The sequence below is a fragment of the Crotalus tigris genome, unplaced genomic scaffold (genome assembly GCF_016545835.1).
Source record: "Crotalus tigris isolate CLP2741 ecotype Arizona unplaced genomic scaffold, ASM1654583v1 scf7180000017674.1595824, whole genome shotgun sequence".
In the NCBI taxonomy this organism is placed as follows: domain Eukaryota; kingdom Metazoa; phylum Chordata; class Lepidosauria; order Squamata; family Viperidae; genus Crotalus; species Crotalus tigris.
In genome coordinates, this window is record NW_024096559.1 from 608224 (window position 1) to 630735 (window position 22512).

The 22512-nt window shown below is 42.7% G+C and overlaps 1 protein-coding gene and 1 long non-coding RNA gene across 5 annotated transcripts in view; one reads left to right on the forward strand and one right to left on the reverse strand.

The window, feature by feature from the left end:
* NR4A1 (nuclear receptor subfamily 4 group A member 1) overlaps positions 1 to 22512 on the forward strand; it is a 46032-nt gene that overhangs the window by 12179 nt on the left and 11341 nt on the right. For 3 of the 4 annotated variants that reach the window (XM_039337325.1, XM_039337323.1, XM_039337321.1), the window contains exons 2-3: positions 14963 to 15801; positions 21767 to 21896. In XM_039337325.1, coding sequence (XP_039193259.1) covers positions 14965 to 15801; positions 21767 to 21896 — 967 coding nt within the window. In that variant the 5' untranslated portion in view covers positions 14963 to 14964. Of the gene's footprint in view, positions 1 to 5754; positions 5960 to 14962; positions 15802 to 21766; positions 21897 to 22512 lie in introns of those variants that run through there. The other variant, XM_039337324.1, reaches the window with a different exon arrangement.
* Positions 1545 to 4864, reverse strand: LOC120305454. The gene is made up of 2 exons (XR_005556047.1): positions 4677 to 4864; positions 1545 to 1625 (listed from the first exon to the last, which is right to left on the reverse strand). It is a non-coding gene; the product is annotated as an uncharacterized LOC120305454 (long non-coding RNA).

Here is a 22512-nt window from a genome sequence, read left to right on the forward strand (position 1 = left end):
TTGTTGTTGCTGTGGGGAAAATAAGAGCAGTGATGTGTGCTGGATGTTTGCGCCTTGAGTAATTTGTAAAAATAAAATAAGGGCGAGGATATAAATAAATAATAAATACAAATAAATAAATAGCTTGGCGGTTGTTTTGTTTTAGAGCTGAGAGACTGCTTGCCCCAAGGTTACTGAGTTTTGTGCCTAAAGCAGAACTAGAACTCCAAACTGCTTAGTTTGTAGCCTGTTGCCTTAAACCATTACATCACACTGGTTTGTAAGAACTTTTTTATAACAAGCTTATTTGTTCTTCTTATGCTTAACAGCAGCTATTTTTTCTAAGTACTCATTTCCCAGCAATTAGCATCCCTAGAGAGAAAAAAGCCAATATTGCTTCATGCATTATTTGGGCATGGGGTTTCCTCAGAGTTGATTTTAAAAAAAAATCTATCCAATAATAGAACAAATAATAAACTTTTATGAACAGTATAATATAAATGAAAAGTAAAGGAAGAGAAAGTAGGGAGGTATGTTGTAAATAAAACAACTTCTCTCCATAATTGGCCAGATTCCTTAAAAAGACATCTTCCTTTTCTTTTTGTTGAAAAAGAAAACTAATTGAAACACTATTAAATAACACATATCCATTGCTGCAAGTCAAATATAGATTTATTCTTCCAGTGTTGCATAATAATTGTTTTTTCATAGTTTGTGTAGGGAAAGGAAGACTGTAATTCTTGATGTTTTGAGAAATTTCTAGGATATAACTAGGAGGAATATATGCTTCTTTGATGTGCAACATTGGGTCTATTATCATATTAATAACCCTGTATGCTATTTATTTATTTATTAAATTTATTTGCCTCCCATCCTACCATGGGGCTTTCTTGTAGAACATAAAATATAAAAATGTAAAACATAGTAAATAAAACAGTAAAAATTAAATTTAAAAATGCAGTAATATGAATTAAAAGATAGGTGGGGAGGGAGCATGATGCCAGGATGGTGGGGAAGGTGGGGTCTGCTGCAGGGGAAGAGGGGGATCTGTCATAATAGAGAATGATAACATTCTTGCAATATTCTTCACTCCTGTGCAGTTCCACATGGCAGGCTGAAAGTTGCAATTATCTCCATTTACAAATCAGTTTCTACTTTTAGGATTTTTGCCTTTTGAAGATATACTGCATCTGTGGTGTTCACTTTATGATACCTTAAATTTTCAGTTATCTTTTGATTTTTCACACATTTAATGGGTGATGTCTTTTCTGTTTGCTGTCCTGGTCTGGTTGCCTTCTCTGAGAATAGAAGACCCAATGGTGGATGGAAGTCTTTAAAATGTTTCAAAGCCTGAATCTGGTAGAAATCTTAAACTATTTGGAAAATTAGCTCAAGGAAGAGAAAAGAAACTAGAGTGAGGAAAACATTCAGATACATAGAGAAGAAAATCTCTTGGGAATACTCGAGAGGAACAGTGAAATGCATCTTAAAAATATATTTATGACTGAGATCTAGGGAGAATCCTATTAAGCCTGCAACAGGTGCAGAAAAACACATACAGAAACTGACTCCAATTTTTTTTATTCCTTAGTCATTCCTGTCTCTGATTTCTTCCCCTTGACTGAGGGCTTCCACCAAGCTTTACCCTGAGAGGGAGAGAGCAAGTAATAAAAGAAATATGTTACATAGCTTGGCTAGTACTGCCATCATTTAAACATCTATCATTTTCCAATAATCCATCTTGGAACTGATTTTTCACCCCATGGTGGCATATTTAAAATGTTGTAGCTAGCTGTATCTATTTGAGGAGCTTTAAAAAAGAACAGATAAAAGCTTGCAGTAGCAAATATCACCTTGGGGGAAAAAAGCTTCCTATAAGAGATAAGCATCCAAAATGTATTTGCATTATAAAAACAAGTTTTATGTGAATTTAGTCCATCAAGCTAAATCACCTATGCTAAAGCATATAAGGAACGGCTGCTGGAATTGGGTATTTGTAGTTTAACGAAGAGAAGGACAAGGGGGTGCATGATAGCAGTGTTCCAATATCTCAAGGGCTGCCACAAAGAAGAGGGAGTCAAGCTATTTTCCAAAGCGCCTGAAGGCAGGACAAGAAGCAACGGGTGGAAACTAATCAAGGAGAAAAGCAACCTAGAACTAAGGAGAAACTTCCTGACAGAACAATTAACCAATGGAACAACCTGCCTCCAGAAGCGATGAATGCTCCAACACTGGAAGTTTTTAAGAAGAGACGGGACAGCCATTTGTCCGAAATGGTAAAGGTTTCCTGCCTGAGCAGGGGGTTGGACTAGATGACCTCCAAGGTCCCTTCCAACTTTACTACTACTACTATTACTACTATTATTATTATTATTTAATTAGATTACAGCTCTGTCTATCTAAACTGAATTGTGGGAGTTGAAATCCATACATCTTAAAGTTGAGATTGAGAAACATTGATCTAAAGATATACATGCACTTGTCCAAAATTATTCTATACCAGTGGTGGCGAACCTATGGCACAGGTGCCAGAGGCAGCACTCATAGCCCTCTCTGTGGGCACGCACGCTACCGCCCCAGCCCTAGGCCTTCAGCTGGGTTTTATAAAATCTTTTCGCTTTAGGCCTCTGCTGCCATGTGCAAAAAAAAAAAAAAAAGGTTCAATCAGTTAATTTCAACTTCTTGTGGGGAAAAAAAAATCTTGCAAAGTTGAAACTGATTGATTGAACTTTTTAGTCCCACCCAGTCTGCCATTATCACCGCAGCCATGCCCACCCAATGGGCCACACCCACCCAATGGGCCACACCCACCCAGCATTTGACAATGCATAAGTGGGTTTTGAGTTGCAGTTTGGGCACTCAGTTTCTAAAAGGTTCGCCATCACTGTTCCATACTGTAAAACATAGGTTTTCAAATGTTGAACCTGAAGGATTAGCTTGGCCAAAACTGTAGATTTAAATTGGTGTTAAACTGTCTTTTGTAGCCTGCGACAGGTGAGTTCATTACAATCTCTCCAGTGCACAGGCTGTCCAGGTGCAGATCAGTTTGGTTTCAGCCAGCTTCTTCTATCAAATACTTTAATTTATTACCTCAGGTCTACGGACTGCTTAATATCAGTTTCTGAAGGCAATAATCAGAAAATGTCCCAATATTATTAAATTGCATTTAATACGTACAATGCATGGCTGGCTAAAACTGATTCCAAGATTGCAGTTCTTTTAAATGGACCTCATCTGTTTGTTTTTGTTTTTTAGGCATTGTTCCCTGTGCCTTTAAGAGAAGATGTTATTAGCACTATTTTATTTCCATGGCAGAGAGCTTTTTAAAAAGATCTATATTATGTGCTTATTGCTATGGAATAAAAAGGAATAACCTAAGTAAAACGTTGAAACTGCAAACCAATTTTCCAAGTTTCTATATCCTCTCCTTTCAAATTACTGGTTTTTAGTGGCAGCAGAATCAAAAGAATCATCCTAGACCAGTGGTTCTCAATCTTCCTAATGCCGCGACCCTTGCGGGCGGGGGCAGGAGGAGGGGCGGGGTTTGCTCGCGCTCATTCTCTCTCTCTCTCTCTCACTTTTTCTTTTTCTCTCTCTGGTGCGAACGCTCCGCCTCCTCTCCTGCGGCTGGAGCGCGTGCCGGGCAGGCCAAGGGTGCATGCGGGCCATGTCCCAGCAACCGCCTCGGCCCGGGAGCGCCATGCATGCGTGGCACCGCCCCCTGCACCGGCCGAGGCGGAGCTGGCGAGGCGCCGCCGCCTGTGATTTCATCATGCGGAGGGCCACGCCTCCCCCTCGGCCTGCACGCCCGTCCGTCCTTGGCCGCGCCACTCCATGCTGTGGCGCTTCTGCGTCGTGATCGGCTGCCTCAGCAGCAGCAGCAGGAGCCACAGTGCCTGTCTCCTCGCCGCCCTCCTGCCCCGCGCCTTCCTCCACACGGTCCACCCCTCCTCCTCCACCAGCACCCGACCTTGCTGCCCAGCCTCACCGGACCCGGTCTCAGCGCCAGCATGGATGGACCCGCCATCTGGAGATGGATAGAGGAGCGGTGTCTCAGTTTCTAAGACCATTGGAAATATGTGTTTTCTGATGGTCTTAGGCGACCCCTGTGAAAGGGTCATTCAACCCCCAAAGGGGTCGCAACCGCTGTCCTAGACTTTTCTGATGTTGTCGTCTTGCTTGAGACATTACACAATGTCAAGATGTCAGGTTAATTCCATTAACAACCTCCTGCCTGTATTTTCTCACTTCCACTTTAGTTTGTTTTTCTTACTACAAAAGGTGCTTCTGGACAGGGAGCTCCTTGTTCTATCACCCAAAGACATTTTGCAATTGTTTTATTTTGTTTCTTCTTTGACAGATCTCTGGCAGCAGTGGACCAGCAGGGGGGAAAAAAGAAACAAAAGAAAAACACAGGCGGGTTCTAGTACTGTAAGGTGGTTTTAGAAAAGGCTGGTTGACACTGTGTACTCTCTCTGTCTTATTTCCTCTATCCCTTAACAATATTCACTCTCTTTTCTCATGACTTTTTTTTTTTTAAAGTTCAGGAGAGGATCCTGAGGAAAACAAAAATTGGATTCTTTTCCACAACCACCTTTTGCTTGGTGATTTACATAGGAACACTGTATTTTCTAGCAACAGAACTAAAAGTACCTTCTGCCACCTTAGCGGCAAACACATTTTACTGTACTGCTTACATTTTGGAGGATCACAAACTATAAGGTATCCCTTCCTCCATCATTCTGAAAGCAGTCCACACCAAGTTTAGATCCCATTCTGGGAACGAGGCAGAGACAATGGCCAAGAAAGGCCCCATTATAGCTACCCCAGTTCAGTCAAGGGAGAGAATGTGGTTGGCATAGCTGGACTGCATTTCTGAAATAGGTCGTCTCCTCACAGCTTTCCCTCTGGAGCTCTTCTCAAGAGTTTGCAGTATCTCTGAGGCGGTTGTGCTCAGCCCTTTTAGCTTTCTTCTACCACTGAAGCACCGGTTGCTCAAAATCTCCACAGTTTTGCAGGAGTACCTGAGAGTAACCTGGTTGCCTTCATCACCAGCAGAAGAGGGAACAGACTTCCTTTTTTAAGTGAGTGGACGGGAAAAGGAAAAAAAAGAAAAGCTCAAGGAGCACAGAAGCGAGCCACGCCGTGAACTTTCCCTGAGATTTCCAAGGGTCGTGGACTGGAGCGGAGGGGGCGTTGCCTTCGTTGGAAACGAGCGAATAAAGGCGTGGCTGGGGTGCAAGGACCCGGGTCGAGGCCGTAAAGCTACTGCGCGAAAAGTTGAGAAAACGGCTCTGAAGCCACGTGTCTCTTGTGCACCCCAAGCCCTCCCTCGCTGGTGATCGGCCCCTGATTTCCGCTCCTTGAACCTTTCTGCTCCGGCGCTCCCCCTTTTTTGGTTCTTCCTATGACACTCTTTTCTTTCCCTTCTCCTCCTCCTCCTCTCTTTTAACCCCCCCCCTTCCAATCCTAGCTTAGGAAAAGGCTCTATTTTTAGCTGGGGGCAGCTCGTTCTATTTTTAGATCAAACAATTCCAAGGCGTGCGTCAATGGAACCCCGTGTGCGTCACCCGCGCAGACATTCCGATCCCGCCCCTCGCTCCGAGGGCGCCGGAACATTCCGCCCCTTTTTGCCTTGTATGGCGAAGGCTGCAGCCGGGCCCGTGCGTCAGAGGATCACCCCCCTCCTTTTTTGCCCACCCCTTCGCCTCTGCGTCACAGAGAGCTTAAGAGAATCTCCTGGCCACGGGCTGGTGAGCCCCAGTGGCTTAGTCGGCGTCTAGACTGTAGGCAGCTCGCTCCCGCGCGGGCTCGCTCGCTCGCTCTTATCTTGGGGTTTGATCTGCGCGGCAGCGGCGACGGCAGCGAGAATCGGCGCTTCCCCGATGCACTTTGGGTTTTCTAAACACTATCCGGCTTCCCCAACACCTTCATATGTAAAAGTGGAAGAGACCGCGGCTAGATTTTTCAGCTCCACTGGGTATGTGCGGATTTATTGTTAATCCCCCCTTCCTGTCTACTTTTTCATAAAGTGCAAACGCGCTTCGTGACTTTCGAGAAGGATCCCCCCCCCTCCCCGTTGGCTGGTTTTGCAGGACGAGGGATGCTTTTTATCAGGTCGGGAGAGGCGTGCAACTGGGGAAAGACGGGGAGGAGAGAAGTTTCGGGGATCGGAAGGAATCTTGCGTGTTGAAAAGTTGGGGCGCGAGAATGACGGGCGAGGAAGGGAAATAGGTGATTGCATTTTATCATCTGGTACGCTGCAAAATGAAAAGGAAGTGTAAATAGTGAGTAGAGCCGTTCTAAAAGCAGCACATGCTTGCTAAGTGAAGTATGGGTGTGCAAGTCCATTTGCAAGAGAAGAGTTTAGCCGTGAAGAATGAATTTTAAAGAACGGCGATGGCTTCTGTTGCTTATTCGTGTTTTAACTGTATGAACTGCGACATGATTTTTCAAATAGACATGTTTTGATTTGCAGAGCTAGACTTAGAGAGTTACTAGAACTGCTAAATGTCATCTGCCTGGCTGTTCCTATGTAATATGGGACAACTTGAAAGCCTTGGTTAAGATACAGAAATCATGAACCACTGGACTAAACCTACAAGGCAGGCTTTTTCTCCTTAAAAAGAGGTATTTGTACTTTGAAGCTTGAATTGCAAGAGGACCTGGCTGGGGGCTTGGCTGATGGCAACTATAATGGTGCACTTGTTTCCAAAAGCAGTTTTCAAAGTCTACATTTGCATTTTAAAGGACAAAATTGCTGTAATCTGAGCTTATGGGAGCCCTGGCAGATGTGTACCAGTGACTGGATGCATTTTGCCATTTTTTTGTCCTGTGACATTGATTTGTGATGTCAGTGTAGGATGGGCACTTTACTCCGGCAAAAGTGAAGTCTCTTTTAGGGAAAAAAAATGCAATATTAAGAAGTGAAGCGATCTGATGCTTGGTAAGAAAAGTAATATTGTACTTCTAGTGCTTGTGTCCAGATGCGAGGCCTCATCATAAGGCCTGGTGATTGTGCCATGTTTTGAAGACAGACAGGTCAGATTTTTAACTTCTTAGATAGCTGAAGATATTTTATTATTTGATCAGGCTGAATATGTCGATTCTGCCCAAACCAAATTGAGTAAAGAACTTTAAATGTCTTTTCTCTGTTTGGAAGATCACTATGGGAAAAGCTGTTTGTATGCTCACTCTGCCTGCAGCTAGTCGTTTTATAGTTGCATAATTTTTGTTAATCTGAGGGTAATGTGCATTGTGTATCTGTGTGGCCCTAGGCACGTTTACGATTTTACTAGATGCAGAAATTCCTCTCCATATTTTCAAAAAGTGGGTATCTTTGAAATATGTTTTCTTTCTTTTTTCCCCCTCTTTCCCTTTCCAAAGAGATGCTCTGTTTTGTGTGGGGGTGCATATGCATGTTTGTGAGTCGATCTGCTGAGCAGCTTGGTACCATCACAGGTGTTGAAGGACATAAATCAGCAAAACTCCTACCCTGGTGCTTTCATGTGGCTTTGCAAGGGGGTGGAGGAGTTGCAGTTCCTGGCATGTTCAGAGCGACAGGTGCTGCATCAAGTTTGAGCACCTGGCAGCCTTTGCTATGGTGGGCTCCCCCTGTTTCTAAGTCTGTGCGCAGGACTTCAAAGGCTGATGAAGTCCACTTGCCACAGTCTTTATCCATTGTGAGCGCCTCCTTTAGTGGTCTTGGTCACCCCAGAATCATTGTTAGACTGTAAGGGGTTTGAAAACCTAGATTGAGACCAGGAAGCTTTGGAGTCTGAAATGGGTTGAATCCTAGAATAATCTCAGCAATTACTCAGAGCAATGTGGGGTAATCACAGCATTCCCAAAAGCTTGATTTGTTTTACATACCACAATCCTGTGCATGTTTATCCAGCAGTAAGGGCAGCTCTATTCTAAAGGATTTCCTCTCAGACAAATTTGCCTAGGACAGACGCTTAGGTAAGAAGACAACCAATTACCTTCATTATGTCATCTTTAGACACCTTCTACCAAGGAAAATTGCTATTGTCAAGGCAGAAAGCCAGGAAATGTGAATTATTTTATTTTCCATTGTTTGATCAAAGAAAGTGGGAAAATGCCAGCTGGGTTATTTCAGCTTTTAAAAAGCTTATGCGTACACAAAAACAGCATTGGGGTTGATCTCTTGGAATGAAGCCCATACTTACCTCTTCCATTGATCGCTTTGAGTAGTGTTGATTATCTTTTCTGCAGATCAGACATCTTGACAGGTGCAGTTTTTCTCATTACTGCCCTTTATACAATATGGAGAGCTGCATCCGTTGGATATCTTGATGTGCAGCTGTTAAAAGCACAGGAAACATGCAAAGCAGGAAAGGGGTCTGCATAGAGGAGGGAAGAGTTGGGCATCTAATACCAGAATCTATTTGCCCTTGTTCAAATGGGGCTCAACACAAGCAGTGGATTCAGTCCTGGAACATTTGAGCCTGGAAGAAATAGCTTTCAAGAAGAAAAGGCTTCTTTTAGATAATTCCACCCATTGTCAAACTGACAATAACAGTCTGTTCCTGTTGCAAGTTTCCTTAAGCTGTTGAGTATTTCTTCTTGGAAACAGCGTGGCCATTTATGCTGAATTGTGCCAGTTTTTGCTTACAGAGTTCGGAATCTTTCTGTGGTTTTACATTAGCACTGAACCCAGCATAATCCATAATCCGGTGGCCTGGAAGATGATCTGTCCTACAGCAGAGGGTGCTCTTGAGCAGTCTCTAAAGTCCAAATGCAGTCCAACAAATGGGGAGGAAATTGTAGAGCTGTGTGGAACACTATAAAGATGGGCTTCTGTGCTGTTCCTCTGTCTTAAAGCAGCAATGGATGAACTGTAAACCTTCCCATTCATCTTATCTCTCAGGATCCCTTGCTATTAGCCAGGCTGTCTTGGGCTCATGGGAATTGTAGTTCAGTCACCTCTTGAAGATATAGATTTCCCATTCCAAAAGCAGTCATCTGTCCCCTGACTGGTTTATAGCTACCGTTTTCTAGAGAACTTAGCTGTTGGCTCTTAAGCGTTGGGGGGAATTGATATATTAGGTTGAGATTTCATCCTTTCTATTTCAGGGCAACTCTCTGGGGCTATCCAAAGGCAGCAGTGCTTGGTCACTGGCCCCAAAGCCTTGCATCCTCTAATTGCAGTAGGGATCCAGCTATCCTTCAGTCTTACTACCTTTAGTGCCTTTCGTCTCAGCCTTTGAAGGTAAACGGAAGCTGTCAAATGAATGGGGGGGGGATTTGCAGGACAGCAAAGTTCTGCAAAAAATGCTGCTCTGCCTATCAGACAGGGGATAGTAGCACATCTGTTGCTGCATCTGTTTTACAGTGATTACAGGAGCCATTTGTGCGCTAAAACAACAAGGATCCCAAAGGGGCGGTTTGCAAGGTAAAGAGGTTGAGTGTGTCGTTATAGCAACGCCGTGTCGTTTCTATTGGAAGATAGTAGAGGACTGTGAGAGAAATACACATAGGAGAAAGCGATGGCAACAATGCCTGCAGGAAAAAAGACACTTGTGCTTCCAACAATGTTCTTTGCTACAAAGGAGGTTAATTCCAGTTCTTCTCTCATTTGATTCCCTGGTGTAACTCTGTGGAAAAGGGTTGGAGCACCAGCCACAGATGCACAAGTAGAAGTGTTTTTAGGCAGCTAGGCAGGCATTGAGAAAGAGAGGAACTGAAATACCTTGAAATGCCTTTTCTGGTGAATCCCGTTTAAAAATACTTTTTATGGCCACAGTGGGAAATATCTAGTACTCCAGCTATTATCTCCTCAGGTAATTGTTGGGTGGATTCAGCCTTCTATTATTATAAGACTGTCACCAGAAGTGTGTTGCCTGCCCTTTGAATGTCAGATCAGTACAGAAATCTCTCTATTCCATTGTCAAAGAATTTCATTTTTTGTAATGCCATATTCTTAGAGCAGTAATTTTTACATTAATGGCTTTGTTTGTTGTGAGCCGCAGAGTACCAGAGAGTTGGATGGCATTCGGATTTAATAGAGGGTGATGATGCACATTTTTAGGCCAGTAGCAAAGTGTGGGGAAATGAGACCTTGCATATGGAGACTCTTGGCAAAAAAACAGTGGAACAGCCACGAACTTTCTCAGATTCCACCTCAATTAGCTCAATTTCATTGTGTACTTTCAGAGCATAATGTATTTCCATTATTGATTTCTCAGTCCATGGGTGGGCTGAGGCTGCACTTCAGCCCTTTTGTCTTTACTCTTACTTTTATTTTGATATTTATGCCTTCAAGCCCAGGGGTAAAGCTAGTATCAATCAAGCCATTTTCTTTTAATTCTGATTTACAAGTGCTGTCCTTTTTTCCCTCTCCACAGGAGCTGTAGTCTAATATCACTGTGACATTGTTGTACAGTTAGATTTAGCATGGAGGCCTAAAAAAAGGCAACGGGGGAGGGAAGGGTCCAAATTAGAACAGTATCATAAAGATTTAAATGTCCAGACTGGATAAAAGACTTCACAATTGCTGCTTTAAAAAAAAAAGTCTTTTTAAAAAGGACTAACAACATGAGAAGTATTGCACCGAGCTTTGTGCTAAAAGGCCCACTGTTGATCCTTCCTAAATATCTGCTGTCTGATCAGGCCTTGTTTTCAGTGGTGCTAGCAGCAACACCTAAGATTAGGATTCCAGCTCCTGCAATGGTCCTGCTTTACCTAGAGAGATGCTGCTCTCGCAGATTTGCAGACATCAGAACTTTCTCTGGGGAGAGTATGCTAATAAATCCTGTGTTATGAGGAGCCCTGGGTATCACCTGTTGCTACATTGGAACAAATCATAACAAGTCTTAACAATTGGACATTCAAGTTCTATTTTAGGAATGCAGAATAACAAGATCAGATAGCGTCAGTGGGTGTGCAGAGGGGTTATGCTGGCATACTGAGGTTTCAAAGATGCGTGAACAAGATCTTTTCTTTTAAGCAGAGATGTTGAGCAGAATTGGCCAGTCTAGGCTGTGAATGCAAATCTTGTCTCAGATGAAAACTCAGCAAGGGACTCAAATCACTTAGCAGTTGAGAGAATCATGGTCCCTCTGCCACTTCCTCTTTGAGAGCTTAGGATAGGACAGTGGTGGTGAACCTATGGCACGGGTGCCAGAGGTGGCACTCGGAGCCCCCTCTATGGGCACACGTGCCGTTGCCCCAGCCTCGCCTCCCCCCGCGACCCCCTCCTCTCCAGCAGCCTCCGTGAAGGAGAGTCGCCCCTGAGCATGGCTCACGTGAAGCAGCGCAGCCAAGGACATGGCAGCCAGGCAGCATAGACTCTGCCCGCACACCCCATCGTGCACAGTTGATCCTGCAGGGTGTTGGCAGAGGGCGTGGCCGCCATAGCGCAGCTGGGCTGCCTGAGCAATCTGCGGCGAGCCCTGGAGGCGGTGAGTGGCCCTGCGGGTAGGCGGGGCAGGGGATGGGAGGTGGATTGGGGGCGGGGCAAGGGATGGAGCAGGGGCGGGGCCAGTTTTTGGGCATTCGGTCTCTAAAAGGTTCACCATCACTGGGATAGGATATTGATTCACGCACATGTTGAAGCCTTGCTCAAATCTGGGGACAAATTAACAGGGAGAAACCTTAATAGGAACCACATTCATTAAAAAAATGATATTGACAATATTTTTCAAAATCTTTTTTGCCAACATCAATTGATCCTCTTAACAAATTGAGAAGAAGTTGCAAGCTTCAGTTTTGTTTTTTCAATTCAAGTTCAACACAGGTAGTCCTTGACTTACGATGGTTTGTTTAACGATGGTTCAAAGTTACAGCGGGCTTGGAAAAATGACATACGTCCTATCCTCAAAATTACAACCACCACACCATGGCCAGGGCCATGCGATCACAATTTGGGTGCTTGGAAAATCGGCTTGCGTTTATGATAGCGATAGCATCTTGTGATCAAGTAATCATCATTTACAACCTTCCAAGCCACTTCTATCAAGCAAAGTCAATTGGAGAAGCTGGGTTTGCTTAATGACCACCATATAAAATGGTTTCGAAATCGGGTCCGGTCACATGATGACTTGCTTAATGACTGCATTGCCTAGTGGTCAAAATTCCTGTCCCAATTATGGTTATAAGTTGAAAACTACTTGTTCTGGAACAGATAGCCACTTCTTAGGCGATGTAGTTCTTACCCATCCAAATTTCAGGTTGTCTGTCATTTTTTTATCTTTAGCAGAGTGAGGATTATTTCCAACTAAAGATTTGCGTACTAAAAAAGGAGCTCCTGTCCTTCTCAGAAATGGGTGACAGCCTTATTTCAAAGGTGCAGTGTTAAAAATCTCTTGGAATTCTCTGTGTCTCAAAAATCTCTTGGAATTCTCTGTGTCTCAACATCCCATAATTCTTTACTAAAGCAGCAGCTTTTGATAACAGAACCTAACCAACTTTCATTTTACCACAAGAGTTGCTGGTATAGACTTGACTTTCATCTCGGCTAATGCTTCCAGTTATAATTCCTTTTTTGGGAGGTTCTCAAAGATACTATAAAGCTCTGAGATTCTGTTTTCCTGACAAGTCCAGTTTTCATGTTCCTTGTCAGGGGCTGATGCTTAAGAGACAAATCAAACATTTAGATGGATCTGCTTCAAACAAAGGACTACAATAAGATAGAAGTGGGATGATCAAGTAGAATACAACATGACCAAAACCTCTTTTTCATATAATGTCATTTTTCTCTGTACTGCTGGCAAGGCAGTGACATATAGCATTTCCTTTTTTAAATAACTGCATTGATGGATGTGAGAACAGAATTATTGCTAACTGAATAATAATTGCTTCTAGGACTGGGCATTTTGTATAGGAGATTGAGATTGAGATGATAAGAGAAAAACTCAATTTGGAGGCAGGATACATTTTCTTTGCTCCTCGGTTCACCAACCTGAAGGTCAAGTTTTCAAAACCACGTTGCCTCATAATATTAGGGAAAGGCCTGCTCCGTAACTGAGTCCAAACCAAATTCTACCTTGGTTTTATATGTCAGGTTGTTTCAGAACTTTGGAATATTGATGATTCCAACTTTGTAAAATTAAGATGGAATAAATAACGGCAGTAGAAATTTCAGAATCAAACTTTAACAAGCTATGGGAAATTGTTTAAGATAAACAGATGGTTATTTCAGTCCTTTAACTTTCATAAGGAAATTCTTGAAATATGCTGGGGGGTTTTTTCTCACTTGGAACACATTTATAGAATGCTTGCCTATTTCTCTCATGATGCTACAGGTAGTCTTCAACTTACAACCACAATTGAGCTCAACATTTCTGTTGTTAAGTAAGGCATTTGTTAAGTGAGTTTTGCCCCATTTTATGATCTTTCTTGCCACAGTTGTTAAGGGAATCACTGCAGTTGATGAGTTAGTAATAGGGTTGTTAAGTGAATATGGGTTCCTCACTGATTTCACTTGGCAAAAGGTGATCACATGACCTTGGGACTCTGCAAACGGTCACGAATCAGATCTGAAGCATCTGAATTTTGATCACATGACCATGGGGATGCAACGGTTGTAAGCGTGAAAAATAGTCATAAGTCCCTTTTTTTCAGTGCCATTGTAACTTTGAATGGTCACTAAATGAACTGTTGCAAGTCAAGGACTACCTGTATTGGCTTAATGCTTTAGTTCATATTCCCCACATTGAGAGAGAACCCAGTATAAAATTCAAGGGCTCCTGTTCCTTCTGTGTTCGTTGCATTTCTTACTCATTTGTCTTGTTCATTTTCCTTTCTTTCCCCGTTAAAACACTTGATCATATGCAATGTTTGACTCTCATTATTCTCAGGAATGACATTAACCGAGCAGAAGGGATAAGTATATTGCAAATCTACAGCTGGGTTTGCATTATAATGCCTCGTTATTGTTTTAGAAGAATGGTTTTTCTAGACACACAGATAAGTGGTTTTACCTTTGCACTTGTCTCTTGCGTTGACAGAAATATTTTTAATTTCAGACAAAAACATAGGAATCTTTTCTGGGGTGTAGTGAGGCTCTTCATGGCATACCTTGTATCGCCTAGGGCAGGGTTAGGCAACCTTGGCTCTTTTATGACTCGTGGACTTCAGGCTGGCTCAGGAATTCTGGGAGTTGAAGTCCGCAAGTCATAAAAGAGCCAAGGTTGCCTGCCCCTGGCCTACGGAGTAGTACCATATGTATATGACAGCTGCTTCGTATATCCAGAAAACTTAAGAAATTGAACAGTAGCCCAATTTCATCAAAGAAGAAAAATAAAGCAGAAGATGTAGAAATAAACTTAGAAGCAAACCTAATAAATATGTGAAGAGAAGAAAACTACCGCCCCTCAATTGCAAGAGTCAAGAAATACCATTTACTCCAACTTTCAACATTGTGACTAATAGCTTCTTCTCTTTTTCATGAAGAGGAATATCAGGGATAGAAAGGAAGGAGAACATCTTGTATCTCCCTCTAATATTCCCAAGAAGAAATAGTACATCAGAAATAGTAGTCCTCCTTTTAACAAGGGACGCAAACTCTTTCCTTCCCCATTTCTGCTCCTCTGCTTCGATAAATAAAAGTGTAGAACTGCGATCAAGAGGGAGGTTCAAGGCCAAGGACTTGGTTTGTATTAAATCTAAGGTAACAATTTGTCCTGATGTTAATAAAAAGCCCACCATTTTTGTAAGGATACCTAATGGAGACCAGCCTTCTCTGGCCAACTACATTTCTGGGACAATAGGTCCTAGAATCTTGTGTTAACTAATTATCATTTTAGCACATCTGATAGTCAGTAGGTCAGGGAAAGCTCACAAGACCCTCCCTCTCTTTTTACAGCACCTTTAAACTCACTTTTCTGCCAAATCAATTCATGACAATTTTTAAAGTAGAACATAGATGCAACTAACTTCTACTTGGGAGGAAGGATCTTTTGTATCTCTCCAATATCTAACAGTAGATTTTCTCCTTCTCCCTACCTTTCTCTTCCCATAGAGATGCCCTGTATCCAAACACAATATGGGACCTCGCTTCAGAATGGAGGGTCCTGCGAGCGCTACCCAGCAGACTTCTTGACCCCTGAGTTTGGCAAACCCATCATGGACCTGGTCAATACCGAGATCTCTGCTGCCACTACTACTCTGCCCAGCTTCAGCACCTTCATGGACAATTATACAGGCGAATTTGACGCTTTCCTCTATCAGATTCCAGCTGCGAACCCCAATACGACATCCTTCAAGCTGGAAGATTTCCAAGTATACGGTTGTTATCCTGGTCCTTTCAGCAGTCAATTGGATGAGACCATGTCCTCAAGTGGCTCAGACTATTATGGCAGTCCATGCTCAGTCCCTTCCCCTTCCACACCAAGTTTCCAGACTTCCCAAGGCCCAACTTGGGAGAACTCCTTTGGAAGCTATTCCCCCACTCATACCTATGAGGGCATGAGGCCTTGGGTGGCAGCAGCAGCAGCAGCAGCAGAGCCTCCCAAGAGTAGTTCTACTCAACCATCTTATTTTTCCTTTGGCCTTTCGGCTCACAGCCCTGGAGTCCCACCCCAGAGTCCACTGAAGATGCAACCGACGACCCACCAGCATTTGGTGGATGGAGAAGTCTTTTCACTCCCACAAACCTCCTCTTCAATCCATTTTTCTCCTTTGCCACTCAGCCAGGCCTCACCGGGCCTAGATGGATCTGGCCTGATGGACAGTTCCCTCTCTCCAACAAAGACACGCAGCCCTGGATCCAATGAAGGGCGCTGTGCTGTGTGTGGGGACAACGCTTCATGCCAACACTATGGTGTCCGGACCTGTGAGGGCTGCAAGGGCTTTTTCAAGGTAAGAGGAATGCGTTATTTCAAAGTGGAGCTGGAACTTGATTTTGAAACTTCTAGTTCTATTAAAATAGCTTTCTCCAGCCAGTGGTCTTCCAATCAGCCTGAAGCAACAACTCCCTGAATTCCCTAACCAGCATGGTTTATTCCTATGATGGCTGAGGAGCTGTAGTCTCATCCAATTTGGAGGGCATGAGGTTGGGATTGACTGGCTGAAGACAATCCCAGCATTCTGCACGTCCCTAAGCTCCAGCAAAGAATGCCGGGATTTGAAGACCTCTTTTTCCAGGGAGGGAAAGGAAAAGCCTTTGCTATGTGTTGACTGCCATAGGGATGACTCATCAGACCTTTCTCTGACTGCTTTCTAAATAAAGGAGGTCATTGTAAGCACTCTCTTCCCCTCATAAGGGTAGGTGGCAGGGGAAAAAAATTCTTTTAGTGGGAGGCTGTAGAAAAGCTCTGGCAAGCCCTAAGACCATATCAATCCTTCTGTGTATTTCAGAGGCTACCCTTATTTCATCTGGAAACTGTTGAGACCTAAGGCAGCCGAGAATCGGTAGCTCCTTGGCGCACAGAATTCCCAAAAGGCATTGTAGATTGCTGTAAAAATGGGGGGGGGAGGAGGAGGGAGAAGGCTAAGAACAAAAATTAAAGGAGCTGCAGCCCATGGAGTTGGCAGATACCATATTGGGAAAAGGTTTATTCTGCAAAAATCACCAGGAAAAAGCGGTAGAATCTTCAGGAAGGGATAGAAGATGGGGAACCATTGCAGATACATGAAGAAGAATTGAAATGTCCGTTCGCAGCTCTGAAGAAACAGTGTGAGAAAATGAGGAACTGTTTATGAATTATAGGAATTGTAATTGGACATACCTGTAGCATTCCAAGCGGGAAGAGGCCGATCTGTTGGATGGCTTAGCATCCCAAAGATGGTCACTGCTCTTCTGAATGCAGAGATTTTGGAAGGCCACAAAAGCAGAAAGGGAGACAGGTCTGTAACCAGTGGGGAATAGAGAGGAGAACACAGTCAAATAGCATACCTGAAATTAGCCTAGTGTATTCAGCTTCTCTAGTCTGACCACTGTTTATTGAGTGGGCACTTAGACCAGGAAAGTCTTCCATACAGAGTTGGCTGTGAAATCCTGGGGACTGCACATCCGATGCCTCTGGAGGACAGCAAGTTGAGGAAGGCCATCTTCCCCTCCCTTTTCCTTTGAAAAGCCTTTTTGGGGTGTCCTCTCTCAGCACTCAATCAGTATTCTGTGTTCACAGTGCTTTTGGGGGGGGGTCTCTTCTCCCAAATATTCATCTTAGGCCTTCTGCAAACTTTGGGGTTCTCCACACCTGCAGATATCTGCATCCCTATATCTCTCTTAGCTATGCAAAAACTCACATTCAGGGGATGAACTTACTTTCAGGATGGTAAGGTAAGCCAGTAAACAAACTAAGTTTACAGCTTTCCAGTTGTTGCTGAAGTACAAACTTCAGCAGCTGCAGCCAACAGACCTTCCAAACTGGAAGTTGGCAACATCCAGAAAGGCTGCAAGTTAATTACTCGCCAAGTCCCCCCCCCCTTTTTTTAACAACAACATGTAAGGAAAAGCTTAAAATACAATTTTCACTCCCGCTCCTCTTCATGCTTGCAGCCCACAGCGTAGCTCTCCTGTCTAATCTCAGCCCGAGGAAGGCTGGACTGGGTCAAAAAGAAAAGATATTATTCCCTTGGGATGTCCTTTCTGACTTCTGTCAGAAAATACGCCAGTGCAAAAGGGTCTGCATTCCTCACATTTGGTTCCTTTGAGCAACCGCTAATGTGCTCTCCTGGGCAGGCGCTTCTGGCAAGGAGGCCTCTTGACAGCACACATTTCCGTCTCTTGAATTCTCCCTTGCATTGTGGTTTGGCCGTGATAGGAAATGGAGGGCGTTCCCTGCCTTTGTGGAGAATAGCGGTACTTGTAAGAAAAAGGCCTTTCTCTTTTTCCCTGGGAAAGGCTCTTGTCAGCCGGCTGAGAGGAGCAGAGCTTCAAGAGCTCCGATGGAGCTCAGCGAGGTGATTAAATCAGTATGTCTGGCCAGTGTATAGCCATAAAAGCTAAGATTTTTGAAGCCAGTGACTCGTAAGGGTGCCTTGATACTGTGATTATTTTGTTGTAAATCAGTAGAACTCAGTTAATAGGTGTTGCATGATCACCAAAACTGCTTTATCAAAACACAGATAGTCCTCAACTTATAACAGTTCATTTAGTGACCAAAGTTACATCAGCACTGAAAAAAGTGATTTATGACCTTTTTTCACACCTACGACCGTTGCAGTATTCCCCATAGTCACGTGATCAAAATTCAGATGCTTGACAACTGACTCATGACAGTTGCCGTGTCCCGGGGATCATGCAATCACCTTTTGCAACCTTCTGACAAGCAAAGTCAGTGGGGGGGCCAGATTCACTTAACAACTGTGTTACTAACTTAACAACTGCAGTGATTCACTTAACAACTGTGGCAAGAAAGGTTGTAAAATGGAGCAAAATTCACATAACGAATGTCTCATTTAGCAACATAAATTTTGGGCTCAGTTGTGGTTGTAAGTCGAGGACTACCTGTACTTCAGCTTGATTTTACATGTGTTTTAATATTAAATGTGATTTCTTGCAACACATGACTTTCTTTTACTTTGCTCAACTTTTAACCACCAAATACTTTTAGTCTGCTTGGCTGGGAATCATAGGAATAATAGTTCAGCATATCCTACAGAGAGCCATTTTAGTGTAGATCATGCTACGTTAGCCACAAATCTACTTTCTTGCAACCATAAATAAAGGTGTTAATGTCTCTGAGATATAAAGTTCCCTGCTGCAAATAACCAGTAGCTATCCCACCCAAGATCTTGGCAGAAGGAATGGGTCTGAAATCAGTTTTGAGTGTAACAGTAATATGAATAATTTCCAAATACATAGAATGGAATCTTCCTGAAATCATAGGGCAATGGAGACACTAAATTCCAGTTTTTCCTTAACTGCACATGTTTCCCCCCACAAATTTCTAAGTGAGGCAGGGATTCAATCCATGGTGAGTCAAATGGAGGGACATCCACCTGTACCAGTCTGGATTATGTTCTGGGTAGAAAACTGCAAGGACCACAAATTTAGCTAAAGAGCTAAATCCCATTTGAACAAAACATTACAAAGTCCATGAAGAAAATCACACATGGTTTGCTTTACTTCATAAAGTAAATAAAATTGACATGAGGGAGATTTTGAGAGGTTGTGGTGGAACAGTCAGGTGACTCCTTGCAATTTGGATATATACTAGAAAGATGGTTAGAAGTGAGGGGGAAAGGGGGGATTTATGGCTATATTTTGAGGATCTAACCATTCAATTGCACATCTGTTTTGCAGCATGCAAATCTTAACCTAGGTGATTGATTTTCCGATCAGAATATGCCTTTTTTTGATTGAATGACTTCTCTAGAACAGATAAATACATAAGGGATGAATTTCTTTGCTTCACATTTGAATATGAACCTAATTTGTAATTCCAAAGTCAATACTATACAATCCCAAGTCAAGCCAAAACAAAGTTTATTCTGACTTTTGTAATTTAGTAGTTTGGACCAAAATGTATATAACTCTATATAATGAGGAAATTGCAAAAGTACATTATATTAGAGAAAATTGCTTTGCTTAGAAGCAAATCAAGAGTTAGTGGGTCCCCAGGGCAAAGGAAACAAATGAGAATCTCTGCCAAAAGTAAACTTCATTATTAAGTTTAATACTGGTATTACTAGTATGTAATATTATGGTCAACTTATTTTACATCTGTTTTACCTACAGATATTAACTTACGTGAAAAGTAAACTATCTCTTGCTTACTTTGCAGTGTTTAATGTAAGCTAACTACCACATCTCATATACAAAACACAGATAATTTAAACATTTTATATATCCCAGTAATTAAGAATGAGGTCTTGTTTATTTTATGGTATTTTCCAAAATAGTGTTGCATTAGCATTGTGGTGGCTCCAAATTTATAATGTTGAGATTTTTCTCTCGAGTATGATGACATTAACTTATCTCCATGCTTCCTCAAGAATAAGTCTGCCATTCACAGGCTGCAAACATTCAGGTGACTGAGAGATGGTGGCAGAGAGACAGGTTCTGTCTTTCTCTGTTGCCAGCTAGTGGCTGTTAGGAAGTTGCCAAAACTGGAGCTATTGAAAAATAGGATTTCAATTAGGCTCCCAATCCGTTTGAAATGCAGTGAGAGCTGCTGCTAATGTTTTGTTTGCTTGGTCTGCAAAGGTGTAAGAAGGATTTTTTTTAAAGCTTTCTCTCCTGTACAGTGCACCATCCACACAATGTGTATAGTCTCCTGACTCTTGCTCTTCATCTCCTGACTCTTGTTCTTCATCTGTAACTTGAATATATAATTGCAATCTTTGTGCCCATTTTAAATTTTCTTCCATATTTAATTTAGAAAGGTCTTTGCCTTTATTTGTCAGTGGAGGCTTCAGCACTGGAAAACTCTGATACCTTGAACTTGCCATCTCTGCTTTCAGCCTGTTTCTAGGCTGGGTTTCCCAGCCAACACACGCTAGGCCCAGACAAGTCCCTTTATTCTTCGTTACTAGGCAACAGTGGGAACAAGTCTAGCCTCTGAGGCGTCTTAGGCATAGTTGGGCCAGCACCAGGGAGACCCAGGTCTTAACCTACTCTCAGCCATGCGAGCTCACTGGGTAATTTGAAGACAGCCCCGCTTTCTCAGCTCAATCGACCTCACAAGATTGTGGTTGTTGGGGAAAAATAGGAGGAATGCTACCATATACACAATGCCTAGAGCTCCTGAAAGAGGGATAGATGCAAACAAACAAACAAATGAATAAATAAAGACATTGTCTTAGTTCTGCAAGGAAGGAAGACAGGCCCCACTCAGCCTCAAAAAAGAAAGAAGAAATGGAAGAAGAAATGCAAGCTCTCCAACTTCTAGGCTTTTCTGCAGTCCCGACACTTACCTTGATTGCCCTGCCTTTTGTTAAATGTTCCTGACCAAGAAAGTAACAGTTTACTGTATTGTTGATATATGTTCACAGTCCCATTATGACTGTGTTATCCATCTCTGAATGTTCTGCTGCCAGGACTTATAAGTAAGCCTAAAGTAAAGAAACCTGCATGCAGGAATGTATACATTTCAAAGTAGATTTTTTTTAAAAAAAAAATGCTAGAACAAGGTAGAATGAACAAATTTGAAAAAAAATTAGAAACCGGGAAAGCTAGAGGGTTAACGTCTATAGATGAATAAAGAGCTGTCTTCTGAAGAATTTGGCTTCCCTTGCATCTCCACCAATTGAATGGAAAGAGGATTTTCCAGATGTATCCCTGCATTTCCAAAATACTTGAAAGGTGTATTATTTGGATTGCTGAATCATCTGTACAGTGATTTTAAGTGCACTAGGTCTGTCATATGTGTAACATCATGAAAAGAATGTCACCTCAGTGCATGTGTGGGTGGGTGTCTTTTTATGTAGCTACCACAATCCAATAATGCAAAGGCATGGGGAATGTTAGACCCTCAAAATGTTGAACCACTGTTTCCAACATCCTTTACAATTACGAATGCAGGCTGGAGTTACTAGGAGTTCTCGTAAGGGAGAAACACTTTGCATTCTTTCTTACCAGAGATGATGAACTGATACTTAAAGTTATGCTTGCTCCGTGCAGTTTCTATTGTTTCAGTTTCAATTTCTGTGACATTAGAATATTATTACCCGGAAATGAAGATATTCAGGTCTAGCTGCGCACTGAAGATGCACCTAGATGGAACATGAGATTTTGGTCATACTTACATGAGAAACCACCTAGGTTGTCAAAATATTGCGAGAAATATATCTCTGGTTAATACCTCTTAGTCTCCCTGTCACCAAGATGGAAATGCCCTTCATTTATAACAGCTTAATCTTTTGTTCTCTCTCATAGCGCACAGTACAGAAGAATGCCAAATATATCTGCTTAGCCAACAAAGATTGCCCTGTGGACAAGCGGCGGAGAAACCGGTGCCAGTTTTGTCGGTTCCAGAAGTGCCTTGCTGTGGGAATGGTCAAAGAAGGTGAGGCATGTTCCTTCTTGTTCACTGGCCTTCATCATTCTAAGCTCCTCTGAAACCCAGACTGGTGAGGCATTGTAATAGTTCAGCTTCCACATGCTTGTAGGTTTCTGGGTTGAAGAGGGCTGCAAGAGACTGGAATTAGACATTTGGCTCCCAGTTCAAATTAAATATTTGCAAGGGGAATGGCAACTGGCTACAAAAAAAGAAGAAGAAACATAGTATTTTACCTGCATTTGTTATGCAATTCACTTGCCTTTTCCAGAACCTGTAATTGCAAAGAAGGGTTTAAAACCTCTTTGTAGCCATTGGGATGGGCTGAAACGGTAGGAAACATCCACTCTTTAAGAATGACTTATCAGTATAGGCAGTTGCCTGGCTTTTTGTGCTAAGCCAAACAACTTTAACTGTATTATGTACAGAATCAGGGTGAGGTTTCAGGCCAGGAGGATTGGTACCCTATTTTGGACATTAAGATCTTCATTTTTGGGAACTGAGCTATTCAGAGCCTTGTCACAGGGGGCAGTCAATGGAACATCACTTTCCTCCATGGATTTTTCTAAGGTTGAAAATTTAATGAAAACAAGCTAGAGCTTCTGACCACTTCCTCTGGCTGCTC